Source organism: Brienomyrus brachyistius, unplaced genomic scaffold (assembly GCF_023856365.1).
Source record: "Brienomyrus brachyistius isolate T26 unplaced genomic scaffold, BBRACH_0.4 scaffold34, whole genome shotgun sequence".
In the NCBI taxonomy this organism is placed as follows: domain Eukaryota; kingdom Metazoa; phylum Chordata; class Actinopteri; order Osteoglossiformes; family Mormyridae; genus Brienomyrus; species Brienomyrus brachyistius.
In genome coordinates this window covers 4,143,525-4,171,357 of record NW_026042309.1, presented here as the reverse complement: position 1 = coordinate 4,171,357, position 27,833 = coordinate 4,143,525, and the positions used below count along the sequence as shown (strand labels likewise).

At 42.8% G+C, this 27,833-nt stretch overlaps 1 protein-coding gene across 1 annotated transcript; it reads left to right on the top strand.

The window, feature by feature from the left end:
* The first annotated feature begins 112 nt into the window (after positions 1–112).
* LOC125721602 (interferon-induced protein 44-like) lies at positions 113–27,527 on the top strand. Its single transcript, XM_048997577.1, has 8 exons — positions 113–609; positions 12,446–12,487; positions 15,276–15,401; positions 23,133–23,328; positions 23,778–23,930; positions 24,903–25,035; positions 25,609–25,709; positions 26,414–27,527. The coding sequence occupies exons 3-8, from the start codon at positions 15,298–15,300 to the stop codon at positions 26,588–26,590; spliced, it is 864 nt and encodes a 287-aa protein (XP_048853534.1). The 5' UTR covers positions 113–609; positions 12,446–12,487; positions 15,276–15,297; the 3' UTR covers positions 26,591–27,527.
* Positions 27,528–27,833: the final 306 nt, after the last annotated feature.

Here is a 27,833-nt window from a genome sequence, read left to right as displayed (position 1 = left end):
AACAATATTAAATAACAACAATAATAATAACAACAATAAATAATAACGAATATCTATAAATAACAATATGTTTTGCATTTTATAGTAGATCATTTTGACTTGGTCATTTATAAGTAGCTCGCAAGCTGAAAAAGTGTGGACACCCCTGCTCTACACTTTCGTGCATGGCGGAGTTCCGTCCCGATGCGCGCTCACAGACACGTGCGCGCACACACAGGTGAGCACCAGCGGACAGAGCGCGCGTCAGAAAATATGTAGCGTCAGCCACCTGAAAAGCAGAGAAAAATATCTGCGTTTTTTAAACGCTCCCAGGGTGATAAAGACGTTTCACAATGGAATTTTCTGCTTTAAACTATCACCATTTTATACTATCAGCTATCGTTTTTAAAGCCTAACAGTTAACATATTTTTAGCTCGAGCCAAACATCCGCAATAGGCTGCCAGGAGACCATCTTGTAGCTTGTGTAGCCAAGTGGGGAATATTGATCCCTTTGTCCTATTGGTTCCCCTGTGTTTCGGGTGGGGCTTAGCGCTATATAGAGGGTGGATTCGGTTAGGTATGGTGCTGACGCAGTTCCTGTTGCTGGCGGTGGAAGTAGCAGCTGTACTGTGAGTGGGCAGGGGGTTAATTGGTTTCCGTAACCATCCCTTAGCCATTGGTTGCGGTATATTGATCGCATGGTTGGTGAAATGCATGCCGCTGGGGAGTTGCGTCCTGTTGCTGTTGGGGAGGTGGTGAAGGCAGCCCCAGCAGTGGTATAAGTCTTCCGGTTGGTGGTAGGTATATCGGGGAGATTAGCGGGGTATTTAGTTGTTAGCGTGGCCAGTAAGTATTTTAATATATTGCAGGTTTACTGGGGAACGTGGACCTCGCCGCTGTTTTGTCTGTCCGGTTACCAGTGATCGACATCTGTGTATCCTGTGGAGAACGTGGATTCGTGGGGGTGGCCAGAGCGGGACTTTGGTGCCAGGAGTTGCTCGGAGTGCTGCTATTCCGCTGCCGATTGTGGCATCTAGTCTATGCATATACTGCCTCAAGATTTTGTATTTTGGTTGTTTTGGTATGCTTTATTTTATTGCATGTATTAATTATTTGTGTTTGCCTTGGTTTGTTAATTTATTTTGATTGTGATTTTGTATTTATCTTGGGGGCGGTTAAGCAGGCCTAGCGGGGTAATGGAAAGCGGCGGTACCCTACTAACCTGGTGTTTTGTTCCCTCATCTGTGTTTCAGGGCTAGTAGCCTTGCGCAGCACCCGCCTGGTGTGTGGTGGACGTCACCGGTGTTGGTGTATTATGCGGGGTCGATGGCAGGGATTGGGTGCCTACGGGGTTTTAGATTTATGGTGTGGACTACTGAACCTTTTCATTGAATGTAATAAAGCAAATAACTTTTTTAATGGCTCGCGTCTCTGGCCCTTTCCGGTGATTCGAACCTGTGTGCTGTTTTGAGGGTTGGGGTGTTAGGGTCCCCAGGGCAGTGTCCCTGGGGTGGCGTAGTCGGCTACTCATAGGAAAAAAAGGGGTATTGTAGATCGCTAGGACACACTTGCATGCGGATCTCAATAAATAGGCCTGACGTTTCCGACTTCCCATATCAAGAGGCTCTAGAAATGTTCTCTTTTTTCCCCTTGTCCTGTCCGGCAGCTTTAGCAGAATCATGGTCTGAATGCACTGCTGTGCCAAACATGTTTGCTTTACCATGAGGGGCTCTATAAACTCTGTATAGGCCCCTCATGTTGATCTTCTTTCTTTTTATTTTAATTTTATTCATTTATTTCAGTTTTAACACATGTAAAAACATTGCAGTGGGTGAGCTGGCCGTAGTGGAGGGACATATTAGGAAGGAGAAAAAAAAGACAGGAAAAAGAAAAAAAGGAGTGATAGATTCAGAAAGGAATAAACAAAATTATAGCGTGCAGAAAGTAACACAACTATACAGGCATATAAAATCTTAGTGTGTGTGTGCTTGGATGGGTGCGTGCAAGTATATGTACATGTGTGCTCAATTGTGTAGGCGAGATGCAGGCTAGCGTGCGTGCCCACTCACTCAGAGGTAGAGTATTGGATGCGTGTGGAGATGTATGAGACTGTATGTAGTGTAGGGGTGAGTATGACTGTTGAGAAACTAAGATGAATTTAAAATTGACGGGCGCTGCTTGTGAACAGCTCTCCTCCACATCACTCCCCCATCAAGACCCTGAATGTATATGGTCTGAGTAAAATTGTGGGGCGGCAGCAGCACAGAGGCGAGTGATACCACCAGCCTCTGAGTAGTGCCCCCGGCCCCCAAGGCCCTGTGTGTATACTGGCATGTGATGACTAAAGTGCAATTAAAACAGGGGGAGGCAGAAGGCCGCACAGCACAGTGAGTAAGGCCACGTAAATGGCCCTCCCCTCTGTAGTATGCACGGCATACACCCCCCCCCCCCCCCCGAGGCCCTACATGTATGCGTGGCATATTGTGAATGAGGGGGGAGAGGGGCTGGGATTCATAAGGCCAGGGGGCAGATTGCTCACCCCCTGGCAAAAGAGAGCCAGCTAACCAGATGGCTCAGTAGGCACTGGTTTGCCTCACACGGGAAGGAGCGGACCCGGGGCCCCCGGCAACCACACCCCAGGGCACCGCCAGCACCAAAAGCCACCCCGCCCCCCCCCACCCCGAAGGGCAGTCCGCACTCAGACAGTCACTCACTCTACAACAAAAAATGTGGCAGACTTGCCCAGGCCCAAGACACGCCACCCCCAACACAGTGCAGGCTGGACGCCCCGACATGGACCGACCCCTCCCCCCCAGCGGCACCCCCGGGGCCGCACAGGCCACCCCCAACACAGTGCAGGCTGGACGCCCCGACATGGACCGACCCCTCCCCCCCAGCGGCACCCCCGGGGCCGCACAGGCCACCCCCAACACAGTGCAGGCTGGACGCCCCGACATGGACTGACCCATCCCCCCCGGCGGCACCGCCTGGGCAAAACACAGGCCACCCTGGCGGAGGGGGGGCACCCACCGAGGAGATGGCCAGGCCCCGGGCGCCAGAGCCCCGGACCCTGTACCCAGGCCCGCACCGAAGAGGCCAACCGCCCCTCCCAGGGCCAGCCCCCGCCACCACCAGCACTCCAGACCCCACGCCCCATGACCACCAGGCAGCACCCGCCCAAGCTCCCCCCCACCACCCCCAGCCAGGACAAACACCCAGACATCACAAGACGGCAGCCACAGCCCCCCAGCCCCTAGAAGCCACTAGACGCCCATAGCTCGAGGGCCCAACCCCACCACCCGCCAGGATCCCGAGGAGATGAGACCACAGCCGACCACCCCCCCCCATATAATGGAATTGGTCAGAGTGGACCAGAGAGAATCCAATTCACCTAATTATTTATTTTGGAATGGAGCAGATATTCTCTCCATACTTACAGTAAGTGGTCTAACAGTAAATTTCTATACTGAGTAATACATAAATTATTTTTTGTTTTTCCAGTTCATGAAGATAGTTTTCTTTGCAATGCCTAAGGCAGTAAGGATTGTGTGTGCCTTATTTTCTTCCATATCTAATTCACTTGCATTTCCTAAAATGCACAGTGTAGGTGAGGTTGGGATATGACAATTAAACCATACTGATAGATCTTCACATATCATCTGCCAGAACTTCTGCACCGGTGTGCAAGACCATATTGCATGCATGTAGTTCTCCACAAAGTTACCTGAGCAGTGGGTACATAAGTTTGAGTGTATAAGGCCCATTTGGAACATCCTTTGTCCTGTGTAGTGTATTCTATGGAGAGTTTTGTATTGTACAAGTTGCAAGTTGGGACTTTTAGTCATTTTGAAAGGGTTTAAACATATTTGATTCCAAAAGTTTTGCTCTGGATCAATGGATAGATCTTGCTCCCATTTTAAGGTTGGGAGGGAAATTGAGTCATCTATTTTTGACAATAACTTATACAATTTTGATAATAATTTGGGGCAAGAGAGATTTAAAAATTCAAGTACCCATGGAGGTATTTCTAAATGAAGCTGATTGGGGTTGAACCTCGCCTGAATAATGGACTTCACTTGCTGATACTCAAGAAATGTATTGTTGCTAATTCCATATTTTGAGACAAGTTCCTTGAATGTGACAACTTTCTTGTTTTGAATAACATGTTCTAGATTTATAATCCCTTTATTGCGCCATACAGGAAAGTTCAATGGTTTCTTTTTCTGGCAAATATCTGGATTGTTCCAAATGGGTGTTAGATTACAGGGGTAAGTGTAGACTTGGTTATTTTAAAAAATTCCCACCAGGCTGTCAATGAGGTGTTAATACTAAGGCTTTTAAAACACTTATAACGCTTAATGCTAGGACTTATAAAGGGTAGTTCAGAGATTTTTACTTCTCCAAAGATTGCATGTTCTAAGTCCAGCCATGGACTGTCTACTGGGCTTGATTTAATCCAATTTGATACATACTGCAATCTGTTGGCTAAAAAGTAGTGATAGACATTTGGTAGTTCTACACAGGGACGGATTACGGACCGGGCCAGCGGGGCCGCTGCACAGGGGCCCTTGGGGTGCAGGGGGCCCATAGCCCAAAACAATTTGCAACGCCCTGCCTGGTGCCCCTCTGCAAGCAGAAGCTTCAAGAAATAAGTTCATTTGTCCTAACACATGCATTTGGAGAGCAGTATAGTGTTTTAATCCAGTTTATGAAGGATGAACCAAATCCAAATTTATGTAGAACTGCAAATAGAAATTTCCAATTTACTTTGTCAAATGCTTTCTCTGCATCTAGAGATATAACCGTGGTTTCTAATTTGTTAATGGAGCAGTAGTCTATAACATTCAATAGTCTACGTGTATTATTGGCTGAGTGCCTACCCTTGATAAAACCTGTTTGGTCAGGATGTATAAGAAATTGTCTAACTTTCTCTAATCTTTTGGCAAGGACTTTGCAAATTATTTTAAGATCTACGTCTATGAGTGCGATTGGGTGGTAGCTGGATGTCAGCGTTGGGTCTTTACCAGGTTTCAGAAGCAGGCTAATAGTTCATGTTTGGAGATAGCGAGTGATCATTCTGAATTTGAGTAACCATTCTGATAAAAACGGGTGCTAGCGTTGGCCAAAATACTTTGTAGAATTCTGCTGGGAAACCATCGGGACCTGGGACTTTATTATTTGGAAGATGCTGTATGCCTTCATTGAATTCAGATACTGATAGAGGAGAGTCTAAAACAGTAAACATCCAGCTTTGACAGATTTATATTGTTAAGAAATTTGTTGATGTCAGCATCAGATATATTATTCTGTGATGAGTATAAAGCTTCATAAAAATCTGTAAAAGATTTATTAATTTGTTGGTGATCATGAGTTATATTCATCCTCAAGTCTTTAATAGAACAAATTGTTGATTTTTCTTTATTTAGTTTTAACTGGTTAGCCAGGAATCTTCCAGATTTATTACCTTGTTCAAAGTTCTCCAATCGTAATATTTCTACCAAAAATTGCGTCTTCCTATCATTTAGTTCATTAAATTCCAATTTTAGTTTCCTCAAGTTGCTAATTATATGCTCTTGCGGTGAGGAAGCATAAGCTGTTTCTAATGTTTTAATTTTCTGTTCTAATTCTGCTAAATGTGTTTTTTTCTTAATTTTTTTTTATGTGAGCAATAAGATATTATTTTCCCTCTCATTACTGCCTTTCCTGCTTCCCAGATAACACATAGTGAGATTTCTGGTAGATCATTGTTATCAAAACGTGTTACCCATTCATTTTTGAAATAATTAATAAAATCTTGATCTTTAAGTAAAGATTTATTGAGTCACCAGTTCCTGCTCGTTGGTGTGACTCTGTCCTTAACCAAAGACACCAGTGAGTGATCACTGACAAGGATAGAGTGTATCTGAGTTTCTATGATGTGCCTCATCATGGAGCTGCTAATAAAAAAAATAATCTAAGCGAGAATGTGAGTGATGTACTGGAGAAAAGAAGGTATAATCCCTGGAAGTGGGGTGATGTGAACGCCAGGCATCGCAAAGACCAAAATCATTCATGTATTGTTCAAGAATATCTACAGATAGCCAGTTCCTTTGGTTCACTGCCGTGCTGAGCTTGTCCATTTCTGGGTTCAATACCAAGTTGAAGTCTCCTCCTATAATGAGAGTGGTGTCCGAGTGATCAGAAAGTGAAGTGAAGAGAGCATGAAAAAGGAGGGGTCGTCAACGTTTGGTCCATATACACTAGCAATGCAGAGATACATATTTTGAATAGATAAGTTTAGTATTATAAATCTACCTTCTGCATCTATTATAGTGTTGCTAATGGTGAAATGAATCCTTTTGTTAATCAATATGGTTACGCCTCTTTGTTTTGAGTTGTAGCAGGCTGAGTACGTGTGAGGGAACTGTGGGAAGGTATGCATATATTCAGATGTTTTGGCCATATGAGTCTCTTGTAAAAAGACAATGTCTGCCTTCAAGTCATTTAAACGATTAGCAATTTTTAGCCTCTTTTTCCTGGAACCAATTCCACGTACATTCCATGTGACAAATCTCAGTGTGGACATATTTATATTACCTGTTAAGATGTTTGATGTTTGCTAAATGTTTGTGTCATTATTTATGCTGTGCATTGAGCATATGGCAACATGGAGAAAATGGGAAGGTAACAGAAATGTGATGCAGAGAAAAAGTAGTGAGAAAACGTGGGAGGAGCCTTAAGTGAACTAAAACAGTGCAGGAGCCAAAGCAACATCGCAAAGTGACAACAGCAATCAACAGGGGAAAAACAAGGGACAAAAAGAAAAAGAGAAAAAAAAACAGAAAAAATAATAATAATGGTAATACTAATAAAGGAAGAGAGACGACGACAATAACTAAAGCTCATTAGACCGGCAACTATTATTATATCTAGATCTATCTGAAAAACGTCAAGATTGTTGGTGTGGATACAGAACAGCCAGGGGGTGGAATTCTGGTCGCGATAGAGCCATCCGTTGATGTACAGTTTGTCGACCGCGATGACAGCACGGGAGCCTCCGTCGATGAATTTTTTCCGTATAGGGAACAGGATCTTCCTTCTTTCCAGGATCTGGTGGAAACTGGTCGTTGATACTAGGGTTTATTCCTTTTAGTTCCCGGCCGCGGCTTTTAACCAGTTCTTTTTGTTTAAAGTGCTCGAATTTGGCCACTATTGGTCTGGGTCTGCGTCCGTCGGGTCTCTTCCCTCCTAGGTGGTGAACTCGATGGAAGCTGATGGTTTTTACTGTGTCCTCCGGGAGTTTTAGCTGAGTTTGGATGAACTCTTTCACCGTTGCTTCTGGATCCTCGACTGCTTTCTCCAGGATGCCTGAAATTATTAAATTGTCTCTCATGCTGCAGGCCTGGAGGTCAATGATAGTTTATTTAATTTTTATTTTCCTCCGAAAGGCGCGTCATTCCATCTGTGAGGGACTTTACCGATTCCCCGAGGGTCGCATTCTCTGCAGCGAGTGATTCCACCTGCTGTTGGCTGTACTCCACTGACTCACGCAAAGCCTGGAACTCTTTATGGAGAATTTCCATTAGGGACAGACGCACATCCAAGCTGGATAGTCGTTATAGACTCTATCACGCACCAATCTCTTTTGACAAAGTGACCTTCACAAATGGTCATCATTTGTCTCCCGTATATGTCAGTTCCTCCTCTTCCTCTCAGCTTTCTGAAGTGGGATGTGGACTTTCCACCTCCACTTCATCCTCCTCTTTGGTAGTCGCCCACTCCATACATTCACTGGTCATGATGTCTGCCACCTCTTCTGGACTGAATCTCTCCATGGTTTCACCAGAGTGAACACAGAGAATTTTTAGCGCCAGTCTCCTGCTGAGAGTCATCACATCTTTGTTTATAAACATTTCCCTTTGTTTTGATTGGACCTGTCTCTCAGGGAACTGTGTTTTCTTTGGTCAATTCAGTAAACTTGCCTTAGCAATAAATTGTAAACAAGAGTTTTGCGGCAGTCTGGGATCAATCACACACACACACACACAATCACAGGGACAACAGCATGTTCCATTTGATCTTTTTATTTCGTTTGAATGCACATTTTTTAGGAGAAGTCAGCACATGTTATAGATGAGAAATTACCGCAAGACGTACGATGCACTCGATCCTCCATACATGCTTTGTCGCTGTCTTCACACGCTGCAGTCACCTCTTATCTCTTTGATCTCTCTGGAGTCGAATTACACTGTTGCAGCCAGAGGCAATCAAGCGAAGGTACGAAGTGAGGGGGGGCAATTTTTGTGCTAACCTTTGTCACATTACAAAATGGGAACCGGCTTGCAGGCAGGGGAGGGGGCATCGCCCTAGACTATAGTGTAATTGAAAAAGCAGAAGGTGTATTAACAGGGTCACAGTGACATTATGCTTATGCTTGACATGTTGGGCCTAACAATGGATGGGATGCTGACACTGCAAAAAAGATCAGACAAAGAGGGGGGGTGGGTACTAACGAATAGCAAATATCAAAATAGAGTTATATGTCACGTCTGCCACCGGAGGGGAAAATAACAACCAGGCCAGCCGATGCCCGGACGGGCTGTATAAGCCAGACACAGACAGCTTCCTCTCAAACTATGTACTGCTGTGCATATAGGCTGGCTCCCGGATCGATCTGAGCAATGAATAAAGAGAGCTGACTTACAACCATCCTTCGCCTCCAGTGTGCATCTCTTTCCTCATCAACGGACTCGGCGGAGTCGAACTCCAACAGAAGTTAGTTAGAGCATTAGCAAAATATGCATTTGAAAATGCTTGTATTTCTAATAAATTTCATCTCTTTTCTACAATCTCGCACATTTTCTACTTGATTGATAAGGTTTTTGGGTGTTTTTATAGGTTTTGAAAAGACAGTGGGCTGAAAATCCCATTCAAATCAATGGAGCCTAAAATTCATTTTACACAAGCACGCTAAACAAAGGGTTCTTTTGAGCAATAAAAACATGCCATTTGAAAATGCTTATTTTTTTCTAAAATTTCATCTCTTTTGTACAATCTGGCACAGTTTTTACTTGATTGGTTAACCTTTGCGGTGCTTTTATGGCTTCTGAACAAGTACTGCCCATGAAATCCCATTGAAGTGAATGGAATGTGCTTTTTCTGCAAGATCGGTAACAGTGATGCAATGCTGCCATCTCGTGGTATGACAAAGCTACCGCATTAAAGTAAAGGGATGGCGTTTCGTGGGCGAAACGATATTAAGTATATAAATTAATGCACAAATTAATCATCCAGTGTTATAGTTGGGGTATATATCGGTACAACACCTGTTAAGTGTTACTAGATCAGTTTAAACATGAGTACAGTCAATCTATTTCACTACATGTATACTGTACAGCACAATACGATATACAGCACTATACATTATATACAATATCTACATCGTATCTAAGTAGTATTGCATTTCAAAACGCAACTAGAAATCCCCTTGTCTCATGCTGTCTTGTCATGCTTCCCTGAAGATAATACTTGTCAAATTGTAACGAGTGTCTTCTGTTCAAGTAATTTAGCTGTGGAGCTTAATGAAAAATGGCGGGACCACAATTTGCGTCAGTCAGCATAGCACCACGCTAGTAGACCATCGTTGCTCTGGGTAAAATTGTTTGTTACACAGCAAATTTGCCAGCGTTAAATTAACACTGCATGTTGTTTATATGTGTCCACACCATTCAGTGTTACCTTTAACACTTTACAGGGTGCAGTGAGTGTTGTTTTTTCAGTGTTAATATTTCTTAACTCTTGTAGTGTTCAGTTTACAATCCAGAGTGTTAAATTAATGTGCCTCCACCTCTTCCCAGATTACAAGCCCATATGGGTGGTACCTGTGGTGTAGAAGGGAGTGAAACGTATGGCATCAGTCACCAAACACAGATTATGAGCCTAGACTGTTAGACTGCATAACGTAATTATGTAGCAGGTTTGAGAAAAGCTGAGAACTATCTTAATGGTTGAAGGACTGCATTTCCGTTAAAGCAGATATAATAGGTGGTGGCCTTATTGCTTCTTAGACCACCTTGGGATAGAACAAATCAAATCACTTTGCACATTTAATATTTAGATTTTTATTAAGCTTCATTTTTTTACAAACCCACCACAATCGAGGATGGTATGGCACTGATACTAGTCTTTACCACATTTTATTACTGGATGTTTTTGGTTAGCCTATGTTAATTAGTTTGAGTAGTGCAGCTGTTTTTATGTATGTACACCCCCAAAGGAATCTTCTCAATTATAGAGATACATAACTTTTGGATGCTGGATATCATAAACTGTGAACATTCCTACCTAGTTACTTATTGGCATTTGAGTCATTTCTGTGGTTTTTGTTCTCTTGGCCTATTCATCACAATCGTGGTGGATTAAAAAAACAAAAACTGCTAAGTCAAAAAACTGTACTGTGTCATGCTATGCAAATATACTTCCAGCACTACTGGACTACAAGGAAGTGGGCGGTACCAAGAGCTAAACAGAAAAAGGTGTCTGCTGTCATAACTGTCATAACACTTTCCCGCATATGTTAATCATCCACGGGCAGGGCTGGCAATAAAATACACCCCCACCCCCTTAAAATATATACCACTCTGGAGATGTGTCTTGAACATCTCCAAGAGCTTTTCCACTTACTCAGCATCCTACAAAATTACATTTCAAGGGGGGAAACCCACCAGAACCATAGTGCTCTAATCCACAAGCTCAACCAGAACAGAGCCTGCAAACCTCCAAATATAAACCAAGAAAAAGCTGTAAGGTCCTTTTTGGTCAGAGTCTCTCTCATGATGGTGGGTAAATGTGGGACGGCTCTTCTAATCCTCCAGACTTTTTGTGTGCATATTAAAATGGGGCAGATATGTGGAGGTGGAGACTCAGTGACTTACCCTATGGCAGGGGTGGCCAATCTTAACCACAAAGGGCCGGTGTGGATGCGGGTTTTTGGGATAACCTTTAGATCAGCTGTTCAAACCCAGATGTGAGGGCTCTTCAGCCAAACAGTCCTCTAATTAATAATCTAATTAGGGAGTTGCAGTGAAAAGCAGCACACACAGCGGCCCTTTCTGGGTATGATTGGCCACCCCCACCCTATGGTGTAAATTGAACACTATTAGAGTTAATAAAGATTAACACTGTAAAATGTTAAAGGTAACACTGAATGTGGGCCCGTTTAAACACCATGCAGTGTTAATTTAACAGTGGCACATTTGCTGTGTAAGGTTTAAGGCAACGAGTTTCCTTAAATGAACTGAGTAGTCAGAACTAGGTTAAAAGTTGTCACAACTAGAATGTAATGATAAATCTTAAAGGAAGAAAACGGAATAAACAAAACTTAAATGGTAGCATTTGCGTAAGGAGGATGCATTTAAGTTTTTGTTAAGTCATTTAAATCAAATGATTTACATGATGCTCAACTTGATTTAACTAAGTTGCTTAAATTATGAAAACTTAAGTTACTTTTACTCAGTACGAAAAATATTTTTACTTTAATTGTTTGAGGTCATAAACTTACAGCGGGGAAAATAAGTATTGAACGCATCAACATTTTTGGGGAGAACATGCAAAATCCGCACACATGTGACCCAGGCGGAGACTCGAACCCGGGCCGCAGAGGTGTGAACACATAACTTAATTTGTGGGTTTATTTGTTTTGATTTCTTTGTATGTGTGGATTACTTTGAATATCACCGACATCTGGTCTAAATTTCATGTCAATAGCCCCATTAGAAATGTATTTACTGTGAAAAATGTTGACACGTTCAATACTTACTTTCCCCGCTGTATGTGGCACACAGGTACAAAATGGGCGACCTAAAGTTACCCCATGTTAATGTGCGCACAGGAACTCGTATGAGGACCAAAATAGCCAACACAGATTTACACACCGCAATGAGAAAGACTCTGACCGACATGGACCTTTTAGGTTCAGCTCTATTGTTTAAAGATTAGGGAACAGTCTTCCTGTAAGCGAAACAGAAACTTCTTGTTGTTGGTTGTTGGCTGTTAGTCAGAGAAGGACTCCTGGTGACTTCTGAAGGAGCAGTGTAACTGGTGGGGTCTATTTGTTGATGTCAGGCCATTTTCAATACCAGTCTTGAAAATACTCCTGCCATGGAGTTGAATTGGACAATTGGACAAACATTCCAGATATAGCTGAACAATATCTTTGAGTATTACTCAGCAGCCATGCCTGAAATAATGGAAAAACAGGTTCACACTTCTTGCTAAACATGTATTTTATTTCACCTCGTAGCCAAAGCTGCTTCTGGGATTTGCTCATATTTATTCAGGTGTAAATAAACATTGTTGGAAATATTTGTGGACTATAGAGAGCTAAATATATGGTCTCTGTTTCATTATGCAAATACTCTGTGTTTCATTGTGCAAATATTCTGTTTCATTGTGAAAATATTCTGTTCTGCTTCCTTTCACTTTCAGACTATTTGTAAAGCTGCAGCATTAGAAGCTCCTTTGGAAAAGGTGAGTTTGTCCAACAAGTATATGTATATTTGTATATGTTACAATAACTAAAAAACATCATAAATCATTATTTTAATGGTCCAGCTGAATAATGTTTTTAGATCCAGGTTTGTGTGAATTTGTAAGCTTCCTATTTTCACCGACCATGAGACTGCTGGGGAGCTTCTGTTGATACGTATAAAGATTTCAATATCAGTATTAATTCAAAAGCTTATTTTCATGATTCTGAAGTGTTAAATAACAACAAACTCACAATATATTTTGAAAAACATGCTTGTTATGTTTCTACTACTGTTGAGCTCAATTATATTTAATTACATTTATTATGGTGTGAAATCCATCGTGTTTGGCTATAGAAAAATGCTGTTAACTCCTATTTTGTGGTTTTAAATAACTTTTAGTGGTTCTGTGGAAAGTCCAGCTCTCTTGGGAGTTTCTATTGTTCTCTGACAATGGCATACCTGTGGAACTCAGGTAGATATTGTAGAAAGATTTCAAAATTGGTATTAGTACAATAAATTAATAAAGTTATTATAGACTGTTAAATAAGAACCATATTTTAATTTTTCTTGTATGGAAACACACCACATGTTAGTTAAACCCATGACCCCAGAGCCCAATTATATTATATTATCCCAAATTAGTGGATTTAATATGCAGGGCCGTAGATTGTCAGGCTCTTTAAAAACCTTGCTAAATGCCCACCAGGTTTATTATAGCTTTAAAATTTGCATTAGTCTTTATTTGCATTTACTTTTCTGTGTTGTTCAGTTGTAGTTCAGTTTCAGTTTCTTTTAAGAATGTATGAATAGTTTTACTTTAGTTTTCATTTTCTGAAGAGTTCTAGATAGATAGATAGATAGATAGATAGATAGATAGAACTTTATTAATCCCTCGGGAAGGTTCCTCTGGGAAGTTCTAGATTATTTCTTATTTCGTTTCAGTATTAATTTTAGTTTTCAGTACCACACTGGAAGTAACTCAACTCAGAATTCCCACTCTTTTAAAGGAATCGTTTTCCAGGACATTTCCAGGAGCTTTTTCCGGAAATTCATGACAGGATCTGGTCATACAGTCATACACTTTAGTCGCAGGCTTGACACCATTTTAATTTCTCTTTGATTATACAGGGACTTGGTGTCACCGATATGCTAAATTACATAAAGGCAGGACCAATTAATGCACTGATGTATAATGGAGATGTTTGACCTCTTTTTGTTACACACTGTGTTTTGAACTGCAAAACTCTTTTAAAGAAAAAAATGCCTCTTAGATTGTGGAAAACTATCCAAACACTGGCATATACTGAGCAATTCCATAATGTTCAGTATAGAGCTGTTGATCACACCATGAAATAGGTTACCATAGTGACCTAATTTCAGTAAAAGTTACTTCCATATTACATTTTATATCATTGTTTGTATCAAATAAATTTATGTACGATGTTTGTATTAGGGGCGGCATGGTGGTGCAGTGGTTAGCACTGTTGCCTCACACCTCTGGGACCTGGGTTTGAGTCTCCACCTGGGTCACATGTGTGTGGAGTTTGCATATTCTCCCCATGTAGTCGTGGGGTTTCCTCCGGGTACTCTGGTTTCCCCCCACAGTCCAAAAACATGCTGAGGCTAATTGGACTTGCTAAATTGCCCGTAGGAATGCATGTGAGAGTGAATGGTGTGTGAGTGTGCCCTGCGATGGGCTGGCCCCCCATCCTGGGTTGTTCCCAGCCTCGTGCCCATTGCTTCCGGGATAGGCTCCGGACCCCCCATGACCCAATAGGATAAGCGGTTTGGAAAATGGATGGATGGATGGATGTTTGTATTAAACAAAACAGCATAAAGCCAATTTACTTCCCATATCATGTGTATGATGCCTGTAACCCTAATATATGCAACAATTGGCACGCGACAAAACAGAAAGTCAGACAGTAAGACATTACGCAGCAGAGCCACGCCCTAGCTCAGTGTCATCATTGACTCACGAACAATTAGCCTCAGCATATTTTTGGACTGTGGGGGGATACTGGAGTAGCCAGAGGAAACCCCACGACGACATGGGGAGAACATGCAAACTCCACACAGAAGTAACGACAAAACAAAAAGTCAGACAGTAAGACATTACGCAGCAGAGGCCAGCTCAGCTGTCATCATATCTAGACTTACGAACAGCGAGCTGTTTCAAACAGAAAAATTAAGAAGTGAAAACAGAAATAAAATTCCACAACAAGAAAGATTATTTCCAGGATATTTGGCCATCTCTATCAGTTTCTAGGTAATTTCAATGAATGGAAAATAACCCTCAAAATTTTCAGGTTTTCCAGGACGCATTGGGAACCTTGTCAACTGCTTTCACCATGTAGTAGAAACAGCTGAAAAAGTGTGAAGCAATTTCTAAAGATAGCCTGTTACTTGTAGTAGAGGGTAACCATTCCAGCTTCTCTGCCATATTACCTACAGGACAAGGTGATTTATGTTGTGCTGTTAAGATGATTGATGTAAATGGGTGATGGGGTGGCTGCAATGGGTTATTCGCCCTGGACCACCATGATCCTGCATAGGACAAGTAAATATAGGGAATGGATTGACGTACGATGATGGGGTGGTGTGCTGCTCACCAAGTAAGCGCTCCTGTAAACAGCCTTTAGCTGAAATATCAGGGTTTGCCAAGTAATGTTACTGTTGGGCCCTTGAGCAAGAAGGGACTGGCTGACCATCCTTTCTCAGTTTTATCACTTTGGATTATAGCATCTGCCAAATAAATAATATAAATGTAATCTGCTTTTTAACAGGTAAGAGAAACACAAGACATTCATGGCATGGATCGGGAAGTTCCTGTTTGGCTGGACCGGAATAGGAGAGGACAATAAGCAGGTCCTCTTGGATGAACCATGGAGGGATGTTGTGTGGAATGACAGGTATGAAGCCGATTTTAAACAAATATTATCATTAGCTTTTTAAAATCAATTTTACAAACTTTTCAGGCATATGTTTTAAAATATGTTTATGAATATTGTTAGGTCCCGACTTGGTTACCATGAATAACTTGCCCAGTCCCTCGTACAAGTTTTAAGCCACCATCTCCCAAGTGCAGTTGCTGGCGATCTTCCTTTATCTAGTCTTTTAGATGTGAGTCTGTTAGTGTGAGACTTACATGGGATTCACTAGTTACCAGTATTGCTTAGTAGCCTGGGTTAGAAGGCTCATCCAGCGAGCTGCATCACCAGCTAATGTAAACGATCGGCAGTGAAGCTCCCATCAAGGCTGATGAGAGAGAGTCTCGCGATATTTCAGTCGAGTTTGAGGTTTTAGAGCTTAGTAGCCAAATCGCACAGAGGAAGGGACTATTGTGAGCACTCAATGAACGGAGGCTGAAGTGGTGTAAAAGACATGCATTTATTCCTAGCTAACACTACAACTAACATAAGACAGACATTACACTTAACACAAACAACAAACACGAAATAACGGAATAGACACAAACAATGTTATTATGGAAATGCAATGACCGGATTTAAATGAGTAACCTTAAAAGGGAAATACTGTTTTGCAAAGCAAGCACAGTTTGTGGGAACACGACCCTAAAGTCATATAGCAGGTTAACACAACAGCTTAGGTTGTTAGAATGAAAGGAAGTTGGTTTACTTGTTTGCAGAGTGGGGGGGGGGGGGGTCTTGGCAGTTGGTTGCAGAGGCTGATGAGCTGACGGGTGATGGCACTCAGGGAGGCGCGGCGTTTGCAGCAGTTGTTGGAGTGGAGCCCCTTTGATTCTCTCTCCTTGTGAAGCTTTGTCTTGGTTGCAGTTCTCTGTCCAGCTGGGCCTTCGCTGGCAGGCTTCAGGAGGGCTTCTTGTGGGCTTCTCTTCTCCGGGGCTGATGTTCTCTGCCTCTCTTTGGGCTGATGTTCTACACCTTTCTCTTTGGGCTGATGGTCTTTTGTTTCTCCTCCCACTTTGCTCTGAGGTGCCAGGTTTTATAGTCTAAAGTTAATGAATAGGAATGACCAGGAATTCAACTGTATTGGTCCTTTTGGGATTTATGACTAGACTGATTCCCCCTTTATTGATGAGTTCCATTAAGCTGGTGTAACTTTTGATACATCCACTTTCATGGTAACCACTGCCAATACCAGCCTAGCGGTTCACACCTCATACCATCTGTAATAATTAATTAAGAATTACTTATATCATGTATGTTACTGACTCAAATCAGTATATGCTATAGGTGGTTTGGGTTGCACCTCAACAGATGTTACACTTTGTACAGACATTACATGACATATTCACATTCCAACAGCACATCTTACTCTTAGATCGACGTGGCTGTTAGCCTGTGGTAATACCAATTTAAGTTGCACATCTGGGAACAACATATTTTGCTTGGTGTGGATTATCCCAATTGATCTTCTCCCCAGAATGGATAATGTATCTTAATTCAGTTCTGTTAATATAGCATGGTAGAACACAAAGAGCTTGTAAACGGCCCGAAAGATCAGATAAGGCCACCGAGGAATGTGGAAGAGAAAAGGGGGGGTTTGTCAAACAAAGAAAAAGAATCTCTGAAAGTTAGGACACATACAAGCATAACATGTACATATCTGTATATTGAAACTAGTAGTCATGAGTAAATAAATATACAGATATACAAAAGCCAAACTTAAAAGAAACTTTCTTTAGGGTGCTGGTCTGTTCGGTGAGTGGTATGTAAGGCAGGATGTCTGGGGAGGGGGTTGTGTGCCGAGTTGAGGGACCCCTGTCCTTGAGGTTCACTCTGCTGTCTGTAGGTCCCTAAATCTTTGGGCAATGAAATTTGGAATGCTGGCCTCCCTTGTTATCTGTGTGTGTGTGTGTGTGTGTGTTTGTGTGTGTGGGGTCACGAACCCCCCTTTGATGCCTAGGCCAGCGAGTACCTCTCGTACCAGGGTAGGCCTTGTCTCAGGCCACCTAGAATTTAAGCTTTGTGATATGTGCATGTGTGATCCTACATATCCCCCCTTTCGGCTGATGATGGCGTTGCCATCATTCAGGTGACAGAAGTTGAAACAGGATCATCTACATGCAACAAGGCACATGAAAGGTCCCGTTGTTTGGCACTCTGGGTGGTACAGTGACTGGATGGACAGGGAGGAGGCAGAAGTTTGCCCAGGAACCTCTTGGGCCGTCGATTGGACTCGTTGGGCGTTGGGTAAATGCTCCAACGTGTGGGTAGTGTTCACAGCAGCCTGATGCATGGCATCCTGGGTCCATTGGACACCTGTCCCACTAGTTTAGGGTGTCTCATGGAGGTAATGGGCTTGGTCAGACGAATACTCACTGTATGTGGGTACAACAATTAGTAATCAAGAGACCGGGCTGTTCCCGGAAGACAATGCCCAGGCAAGGGTAATGCTGTCTCAAACTGGAGCCTCATCCCTCCTAGCTGAGTAACGCTAGTAGCGGGGCAGCGTCATCCTAGTGGTCGATACTCTGAATGTTGTGTACACTGGTGCAAAGGGAACAGGGAGAAAGTATAGTGGGCAACAGTTCTCGGCCAGAGAGCAATTGTAAAGAAACAAACAGGACAAATAAAAGTGCAGAACCGGATCCTCTTCAGTAATTTCCCGGGCACGCGTGAGCCAGCCCAGGTCCTTACCAAAAACAACAACCAAATAAAATGAGAAGTTATCAAAACAAACAAACAGATAAACAAAACATCAAGATCACCCAGATATCAGTAGTCAATCCCACCACATTAGTCTACCCTATCTGTGACCTTCTCTCCTTCCCTTCCTCTTTGTTCTTCCCTCTTGGGGGTTTTGGTGAGATTTCAACTGGAAAAGTTGTCCTTCTTTTGGTTGGAATGTGGCTTATTCCAGGCTGCTGGCTTTGTTTGGAGTGCTGTCCAGAGAAGACTGGTTGGTGGGTGTTCCAGGCTTTCTCTGGGCTTGGTACTTCTTGATTTGATTCTGATGAACCCACTGGAGGCATGTTTCTTGGGTGCCTCTGTTGGTTCTGATTTGGTAAGCCACAGGTGACAGTTTGTCCACGATCTCATATGGTCCTGACCAGCATGGTAGAAGCTTCCTGGAGAGTCTTTGTGCTGAGTTTGGTTGCCCGAAACTATAGTACCAGATTTTGTCTCCCACTTGGAGTTTGTCTGGTGAGGTTTTCTGGCCATAGTAGGCTTTCCTGCCCTCTGCGGTTCTTTGTAGGTTTTGCTGGGCGAATGCAAAGGAAGCTCTCACATGTTGGTGTAGGCTGTCCAGATATTGCTGTGTGGTGTAGGCTGTGATGAGATTGTTGTCACCAGGTTAGTAGAGCAGGTGGAGAGGTAGTGTCATTTGTCATCCTGTCAGTCCGAAGGGGACACTCCTGTGAACCTGTGGGGTATGGCTCTGATTGCTATGAGCACCAGCAGGCAAATTCACATCCCAATCTTTCTGATTGGATGCCACATATTTCTTGAGTGTGCCGAGGACGGTTCGGTTGGTCCGTACTACTGCTATAGGATGGTAGCAGACGTGGAACTGGGCTTTGATCCCCAACAATTTCCAGATGTCCTACATCACGTCAGCTGTGAAGTGCATGCCTCGGTCTGAGTTGACTTTCAGTGGGAGGCCAAACCTGGAGAACACATTGTTCATGAGCAGATATGACGTTGTCTGGACTATGTCGTTGGGTGCCGGGAAGCATTCTACCCACTTATTGCACTGACAGGTGACTGTGAGGAAGTATTTGTTTCCATGAGCTGATCTTGTCAGGGATCCTACCCAGTCAATTTGCAGAGCTGACCACAGGAAATTGATTCCCCGGTGCTGCAGAGGGGCCTTTGGTTTGACAGCAGACCAGACATCCTCTCACATATTCTGTCGCTTGTTAGGCCAGTAGGCTACCTGACTAAGTGTCTCATAGATTGCTCTGGCATTGCTCTGTCCTGCAGAGGGTGCGTCATGGGCATACAATAGCATAACCCCCCTTTGGCCCTGAGGGACCACGAGTTGTGGTGAAGTGTGAGCATCAGGGACATCAGGAGGTACGCCCTCGGCAAGATGAAGAGAGGGGAAAGCCATCATCAGGTGATGGAAGTCAGGATGGGTTGCCAAATCAGTTGTGGAGATCGAGTTAGCAGAGAGGTCACGGAGGTGATCGCAGACCTTGCTGAGCACAGCATCAGTAGGCTGGAGGGAGACGATGTCAGAGTTGGAAACCTGAGGGGAAAATTCCCACAGTGAAGTCGCTGGCGGCGGGGCAGATGCTCGGCTGTGGCTGTGGGTGACGACCTGGACAGCATGGGTGGGTGGGAGGGGACAAAACTCCCATGAGTCACCGTGTAGTGCTTCTGCTTTGGCAAGTGCATCCGTGAGGTCATTGTATGTCTTGTCCAGTCCTGGGAGTCTGGAATGACCACGGACCTTCCTCCAATAGATATGCGTATTTTGTGCTGTAATCAGAGCATCGCACGTCTTGGTGTTTGACTGGCTTGTACTCTGATGTCTTGAAGCCATTCTGTGTCCAGCGAGGGAGATGAAGTTGAGACGTGCTTACAATAGCAGGAGTCTTTGCAGATCAGCAGGTTCTCTACTCCATGTTCGGAGGCCACCTCCTGGGCGATTAAGATTGCTGCCAGCTCTGCATACTGCGATGTGTGAGGACAGAGCTTGAGCTGTTGTGGTGGGACGAGGTCGTCGTTGAGCCCCAGAATGCTTGCTCTAGCTTTCAGGGTCCCCTTTTGTTTGAATGCGCAGCCATCCACATAAATGGTGATCGTGTCTTGACAGACATTTTCATCAACATAGCGGTGTTGCGATGGTTCCATTGGCGTTGGCATGTCCAAAATTCTGGGTGCCGCTGGTCCCTCCTGAGAATAGTTGTGGCAGCTGGGTGACTGTACTGTGTCAGGCTGAGCAGTTATGGCATGGATTGTCAGTTGTTGGTCGTCAGCAAGCTCCACGTGACATACAGTCCCTTCTGTCTCTGGATATTTTTCTACCCCCATGGTCATTACCACATCTGTGATTTCCATTCCTTGGAGCCATATGCCTTTCCTGATCTTGGGGCAGAAGGATCCCGGGGTAGGGTCCAACCTACACAGGAAGGAGTCATGGTGCTGGCATGGGTCTCTCGTGTCACGACACTGATCTCCAGCTGGGTACTCTCCATGGTGTGGAGTGAGGTCCGAGGGGACAGCCAGGGTTTGACATTCCCATGTGGCTGTTTCAGGTGTCCCCAGTGGCAGCGGTTCTCTGACTTGAGCCCAAATTTTCAACCGCTGGAAATCTAATAACAGCTCAAAATGGTTCAGCAAATCTTTCCCAATGAGGAGAGGAATGGACTCAAATTGAGAAATGTATACAGGGTGCATTACATTCATGGGACCGATGGACCAATTGAGGGGTATCATGTGATCCATCCTGGTGCCCACTGGTGAATATGCTTGCACATCCAAAGAGTATTTCCTCGGCTGGAGGGTTTTGATCTTCTGGGCGGCTAGGTGCTGCACCTAGTGGAAGAGACTGGCTGACATGAGGGTGATGTCTGCTGCAGTGTTGATGAGGACCTCAAGGGTGTGAACATCTTCCAGGGTGATGGAGAGGTAGAATTTCTTGGCTATCCCCCATTCCACCAGGTCACCCAGGAGCCGTGGCACAAGGGTCTGGCCAGGAATTAGTGAGGCATCACCACAGTAGTGTTGGTGCTCTTCTGAGTCACGGCACACAACCAGGACAGCGATGTCAGGCACTGGTGGGGCCTCATCCCCTTGATCGAGCTCTGCGTTGGTGACGGCAACATCAGGTGCTCTTACCGGGCCTGAGTCGGCGGCTCTTTCTAGTTGAGGTGGGACTTCTTCAGTTGTTCCAATATCTCTGGTAGGGAAGGTCGATGGCTGTTGAGTGCCACCTCAGGCTGACATTCAAGGGAGTCCATGGGCATTGTCTGGTTTGGGTTCTGGTGAGGGTTGTGGGGTCATGCGTGATTTGTTCTTCCATCCTAGTCATTTCGGATCTTTCTTCCGAAAATCCTCTTAACCCTTGAGGGAATGCTGAGAAAAGAAATCATGCAGCAACTGGAGTAGAACCCACTCATCTTCCTCCGTGGTTTGTCCAGGCTTCGAGTCTGGATCGTAATCTTTCCTCCTGTCTTGCCAGTTCCGTGGTTGATTCCATCGGGAACTTGGTGGAGAGCTTGGATTAGAGAACTGGCTTCCTAGCCTATCTCCCCATTTGTTGCCTTCTCAGCTGCTGCTCTTTGTTTGTGGTATGCCTTGATCGCCAGGTCTCGCAATTGTTGACTTGTCATGGTGCGGGGACAAGCCATGAGCCCCAGGTAGTGGTTAATGGTTAGGTGGAGATTCCGAAGGGAGAGAGTCTTGAAGTTTGCATCTTCTTCCATATCTGGCTCATTTCTGGACCCAAATTATGCCCGACGAAGGTGATTGTAGTAGGCTTGGGGAGCTTCTTCTCTGCTCTGTTTGACATCCAAGGCGACGGCAAATCTTGTTCCGACTGAGGATCAGCGAACTCCCGAGTCAGTGCTTCGTGCAGCAGCATGGCATCAGCCTTGATTCGACTAGGTTGTAAATGTGTTGATATTCTGGGCTACTTTATCAAGCTCCTTCATGGTAACCCGGTGCTGGTGTAGAGTTTGCTTTGGTAGCCTGTTCCATCTGGGGGTCTTCTCTGAGAGAGACCTTCCGAATTCTTGGTTCCTGAAAGTTCGGTGAGGGGCAAGGAGTTACCTCATCCCAATGAGAGACCCCCCTTTGATGCCTATGCCAGTGGTACTCTCATACCAGAGTAGGCCTTGTCTCAGGCCACCTGGAATTTAAGCTCTGTGATATGTGCATGTGTGATCCTACATTATAGAATGCTTGTCTGTCTTGTCCTGTTTTAGGTGAACATTACAGGAAAAAGAAAAGAGTGGGCTTGATTGCTAAAAGCAGGGTGTAGACTGTAATCAAGTCAAGCCAAATTCCATCAGTTTTCCACACCAGCCTCTGCAGGGTGCAGGTCATGTGATATATATAAAGAAACTTAACAATTACTTTCTGGTTTTGCATAACATTTACTTTGTTATATGTATTAAATTAAATTTTAATTAATCAAATTAAACCGGAACTTAAAGTATACCCACTTTTAGGACACAAAATATTTAAAATAAGTGAAAGTCTACTTACATTATAAACCCTTCAAGATAACATTTACTCAAAACAATTGAGGAAATTTGTTGCCTCATATGATTTAAATTTAAAAACTTCAACTTGAATGTTTTACTGGACACTCTGAAAGATTTAAGTAGATTAAATACAGCTTTAGTTGTTGTAACTTATCTTGTAATAAACTACAGTGTCGCTGAATGAATTTAATTATTAATGCTTATAATACCGATTAAGGTCAATTCATTTGCAATTCTTAATTTCAGGAGGAATTTCTGTTAATAAATGTACACTCGAAAAAGTGTTGCCTCCTTCATTTAAAAATTCTTAAATACCAGATTAAAACTGAACAAAGCAGAGGACATGAGTGAAGATGTCAGGCTGTGTGCGTGAGTGTGTCACTCGAGGCTGTGCTGGGGACGCTGGCACTACTCACACCTTTCCTACTGAAACCTATTGATATATGACTATTTGCATTCCGAATGTATTTTGACTTTCTCCCAATTCCAATTTCTTTAGCACAAGAGCCAGACTCAAACAATCCCTGCTGGATTACAAGCCCCCTATTGATTCAGTGCCTCAGGCTCGGATTCTTCTAGTTGGTGCTGTTGGAGCTGGAAAATCTAGCTTCTTCAACTCGATCAACTCAGTCATACGTGGCAACATAACAAGCCAAGCTGTCGCAGGAGAAAAAGTGACGACCAGGACCACTGAGGTAATATGACTGTATGAGTCTTCATGTCATGGTGCAAGACCTGAGTATTCAAATGTCCTCTTATAATGTTTTCACTAGAGAGGAGGCATGATGTTCTGCTTTCATGTTTGCTCTATATCTATGCTATGTTTAGTTTCAGTCTGTTAATCAGTTAATATCTATTGCCCTCAATTTCCCTTATGAAGAAACTGCTTCTCATATTTGAAACTTCGTTTTAAGCCACCAAAAGCCCACATGACATGCCGACAGGGCTGGATGCAGGATTCATACCCCACGCCAAGAGGTGTGAGGCTGCAGTGCTACCCTCATCATATTCTTATTACCGTTACTCACAGGAGACGTGGACCTGAATTGTATTTTCTTTGAAATTAATTGAGCTCCAGGCTGTGCAATAACCTGTACTGGTTAAGTACTTATAAGCCTAATTAAATCATGTGTCTTTCTTCCAGTATCGCACTTACCAAGTGAAGGCAGGCCGAGTTGGACAGCCTCTCTCATTCCTCCTGTGTGACACCATGGGACTGGAAGCCAGTGAAGGTGCTGGGGTGAACATTAAAGATATTGACAACATCCTGAAGGGCTGTATACCGAACAAGCACTGTGTAAGAACTGTGTGTCGAATCAAGCCTTAAAAACATCTACTGTATGATGATATACAGTCTGATGCTTGGAATGGCTTATAAAAGTCATAAATTCATCATTTCCTCAGACCCTTTTGTGAGGAAATCAAATTTCATTCATTGATTTCATCATACTTTTCATTCAATATCATCTGAGCTTTTAGCATACGAACAGCAGTTCTTCAAAATATAAATTATAGAGACATTCTGTGTAAAGACAGAAATTTCAACTGAGACCGAGTATGGGAGACAATTACCCACAGTGAGAGAGAGTGAAGAACCATTGGCTCAGTTGTGATCACGTGACGCTCGGCAGACAAAGCGTATATGTAATACTCGAATTGCAAGATCTCGCACTTTTATCAAATTAAAATTTATTTAAAGTTTTTGCTTGTCTTGCAAAACACTCGCAAACCAAGTTACTTGCAATCCGAGGTTTGACTGTATATATATCGACATTCATTCCATATAAACTGAGTTTAACTGAATATATATCGACTTTCATTCCATATATATCAAAGATGATTAAATACTTCTTGTTTGGCATGCCATTATATATGTATATATATATATATATATATATATATATATATATATATATATATATATATATATATATACACCTCATTTATGCTACGAACAAAACAATGAATGAAATTTTGTTTCCTGACAAAAGGGTCTGAGGAGATGACCAGGAATGATGAATTTATAACTTTTATAAGCCATTACAAGCATCAGGCCTGTATGTCACATATATATATATATATATATATATATATATATATATACATACACACATACATACATACACAGACTATAAACTCATTCATATATATATAAACTCATGTTTATCTTGCGTTTTCATGATCATAAAGTCAGTGCATGTTTGTAAGTGTCACTCCCACCTTTTTTTTGTTCAACCCTGTATCACCATGGCAACCTTGTCACTATCAGGAGTGTGACCCTTCAGCACTTAAAGACAGGATCCACTGTGTGGTGTATGTGATAGACTCCTCCAAATTCCCAGTGATGCCTCCACAAACAAAGAGGAAACTTCAAGAGATCCAACAGAAATTTGAATCCTATGGTTAGTGAGTGGGGAGAAGAGGTGGGAGTTGGTGTCTGTGATTGAGTGTGTTGTCATGTGGGCTTGGATCTGGGGGTAAAATGTGTAAGTACTGATCGACTATTAGTGGTTTCGCCTGATAAATGAAGAAATACAAAATTTTCCATGTGAAACATTAAGCTCCACCCCTCAGAAATAATGAGTTTAATAAATTATTTGGATATTCTACAAAAATCAAGAGAAATTAAATTTCCTGGAAATGGAAAAAGGCCCAAGTGGTTTTTGAAACTTTGGTTGAGATAGTATTTGTGCTGTACTTCAACTCACAGAACAGCTTCATCTGTGAGGTGCTTGAGGGCTTTCTTTCACATCAAGCCTACTTAAAGTGTTGGGCCTGAAGGTTGGTAGACAAACATGGCCTCAACTGTAAACATGTGGACTCAGGAACTGGCGAGTGATGCTGAGAGGTGCTGGATGAAAGCTCAATGAAAATGAAAGTTTGCTTAAGCAACTGTGTCACCATATAATGGCTTATTGTATACAACATTTTAGCATATTTACTGATGATTGAGACATTTCTCTTGCTGTTTTCAGGTATGCCTCTAGTGGTGCTACTGACCAAAGTGGACAAAGCATGTCCAATGTTGGAAAAGGACTTGAAGAAAGTGTACCACAGCTGCTACATAAAGGAGCTGGTGAGTTTCAGGGTCTATGGTCTTAAAGGCTACATAGATGTATCAGGACAGTATTGGTGGAAACCTGCAGCAGGACCATTGACTAGAAAATCAACAAAAATATGTAGGTTATAAATGGGACAGAAGTTGACAAGATGTCGAGTACTGGACGGGTTACCAGGGGCAACTAGACAAACCCAGACAGAATGAGCAAGTCAGAGACGGCAGTTCACCCACCTGAATGTTTGCGGACTGTAAGAGGAAATCACATGAACAAGCAAACATCAGAGATGGAGCCAGTGGCAGAGATCAAGGCCATAGATCTGGGAGTGTGAACTTCTGGAACTAATAACTAATGGGCACAGAAACTAGGGAGCCTTACAAATATCAAAAACACTAGGAGTGAAACACAAGGATAATCAAATAGAACCAGAAAGGAACAGAACAAGAGCACAACCCAGGGCAAGAAAACTAATATGGAAAATAACACTGAAAAACAACATGCATGAAATAAGAATAAACAGACGAGGCTGGTCCGAAGCCGGCCGTGAGCCCCGACCAGCAGGACTTACAGGTGGATCCTGCCCTTACTCTGTGTGTGTGGAATATACATGTTCTTCTTGTTATTCGGTGTGTTATTTGATATTTGTGTGTCTCGATACAGCAGCAGATGAAAATACACAAATACAGGAGAAAATTTAAGTGAACTTCATGTCTCTCTGCAGATCCACAGAGCGAGTGACTGTCTGGGCATCCCAGTCACAAATGTACTTCCAGTGAAGAATTACTCCAGTGAGCTTGAGCTGAATCTCTGCTGTGACATCCTGCTCCTCACTGCCATGCAGAAGATGCTCCACTTTGCTGACAATCATTTTGACAATTTCGATGAGGGCACAGAGTAAAGATACACCGTGAATTTTTCATATTTGGGGGAAATGCTCTTTCCTCGCCCTGATGGTGTCACACATACGACCATATTTGGGTATTTGGGGGAAATGCTCTCTCCTCGCTCTGATGGTGTCACACATATGACCATATTTTTGTGTCTCACACCCCACATTAGATCCCTACTTACTGCATGATAGAAAAAGGCTACTATAGCTCTTTACCTTTCCTTACACACAAGCCTTTTAATGACTTGGGTTGAAATTTTTCTTTTTACTCTAGACATGATTAATATGTGCCTAATGCCAATATAAAATCAGATACACAGCGGGACCTTACACTAAACCAACATAAGCTAATTTAATGAAAGAGGACCTGACGATGCCGGCATGGGTCCGTATCTTTCTCAGTCTTAACCATAGTTTGCTTCAGTGTCCTACATCTGTATTCTAAGTTTGCATAAGTGAGTCTGTCATGCAGTTATATTACTTTACTGTAGGTTTTAAAATGATCAGCTAAAATGATTTCAGCTTGAAGGTCTTCATCATAGGAGGTTTTAATCGTTGCTGTAGGATGCATCACATCAATGTTCTTGAGAAGATCTTTTTCAAAGTGCTTAGCTTGCTGGCTTAAATGTACCTTTGCTCTTCTACTTGGACTTCTGACTGATTAGGGGTTTAAAATCACTGTCATCTTATGCAATATGTCAGGTAATCAAACTGCCAACTTATATTATTTGCCACAGAGATGGTATGAAAACCAAAGACCTTCTGATAAAGGTAAAAGCTGTAGATCTACACTGAAAAAATGCTGCGTAGAATTTATTTAAATCCTTGTAAGTTTTTCCATAAGCATTATATAAGTAAGTTTAACTACAGCAGTCTTGAGTAGAAGTTACCTAATAATAAGCCTTAAAAATGTTAAATATAAGGAAATTTAACAATTACCTTCTTATCTTGCATAATATTTACTTTGTTATATATATTAAATATAACCTGAATTAAATAAATGTAACCTACTTCTTTATGGTTTGGAATATTACTTTAAATAAACATATTAATTTAATAGTTATGGTACTAAGGTGATTTGGATTCTAGTCCAGTGCTTTTATACAGAATTGTATCATTGTCATACAAATCAATGTAGAACTATCCATCCATCCATCCATCCAGCCATTTTCCAAACCGCTTATCCTACTGGGTCGCGGGGGGTCCGGAGCCTATCCTGGAAGCAATGGGCACGAGGCAGGGAACAACCTAG

Bases quoted from the DNA above. Each gene is read 5' to 3' on its own strand.
- LOC125721602 (XM_048997577.1), top strand. From the start codon at position 15,298: ATGGCATGGATCGGGAAGTTCCTGTTTGGCTGGACCGGAATAGGAGAG. The intron at 23,931-24,902 runs GTAAGAACTGTG...TGTCACTATCAG, and splicing joins GTATACCGAACAAGCACTGT to GAGTGTGACCCTTCAGCACT. The intron at 25,710-26,413 runs GTGAGTTTCAGG...GTCTCTCTGCAG, and splicing joins GCTGCTACATAAAGGAGCTG to ATCCACAGAGCGAGTGACTG.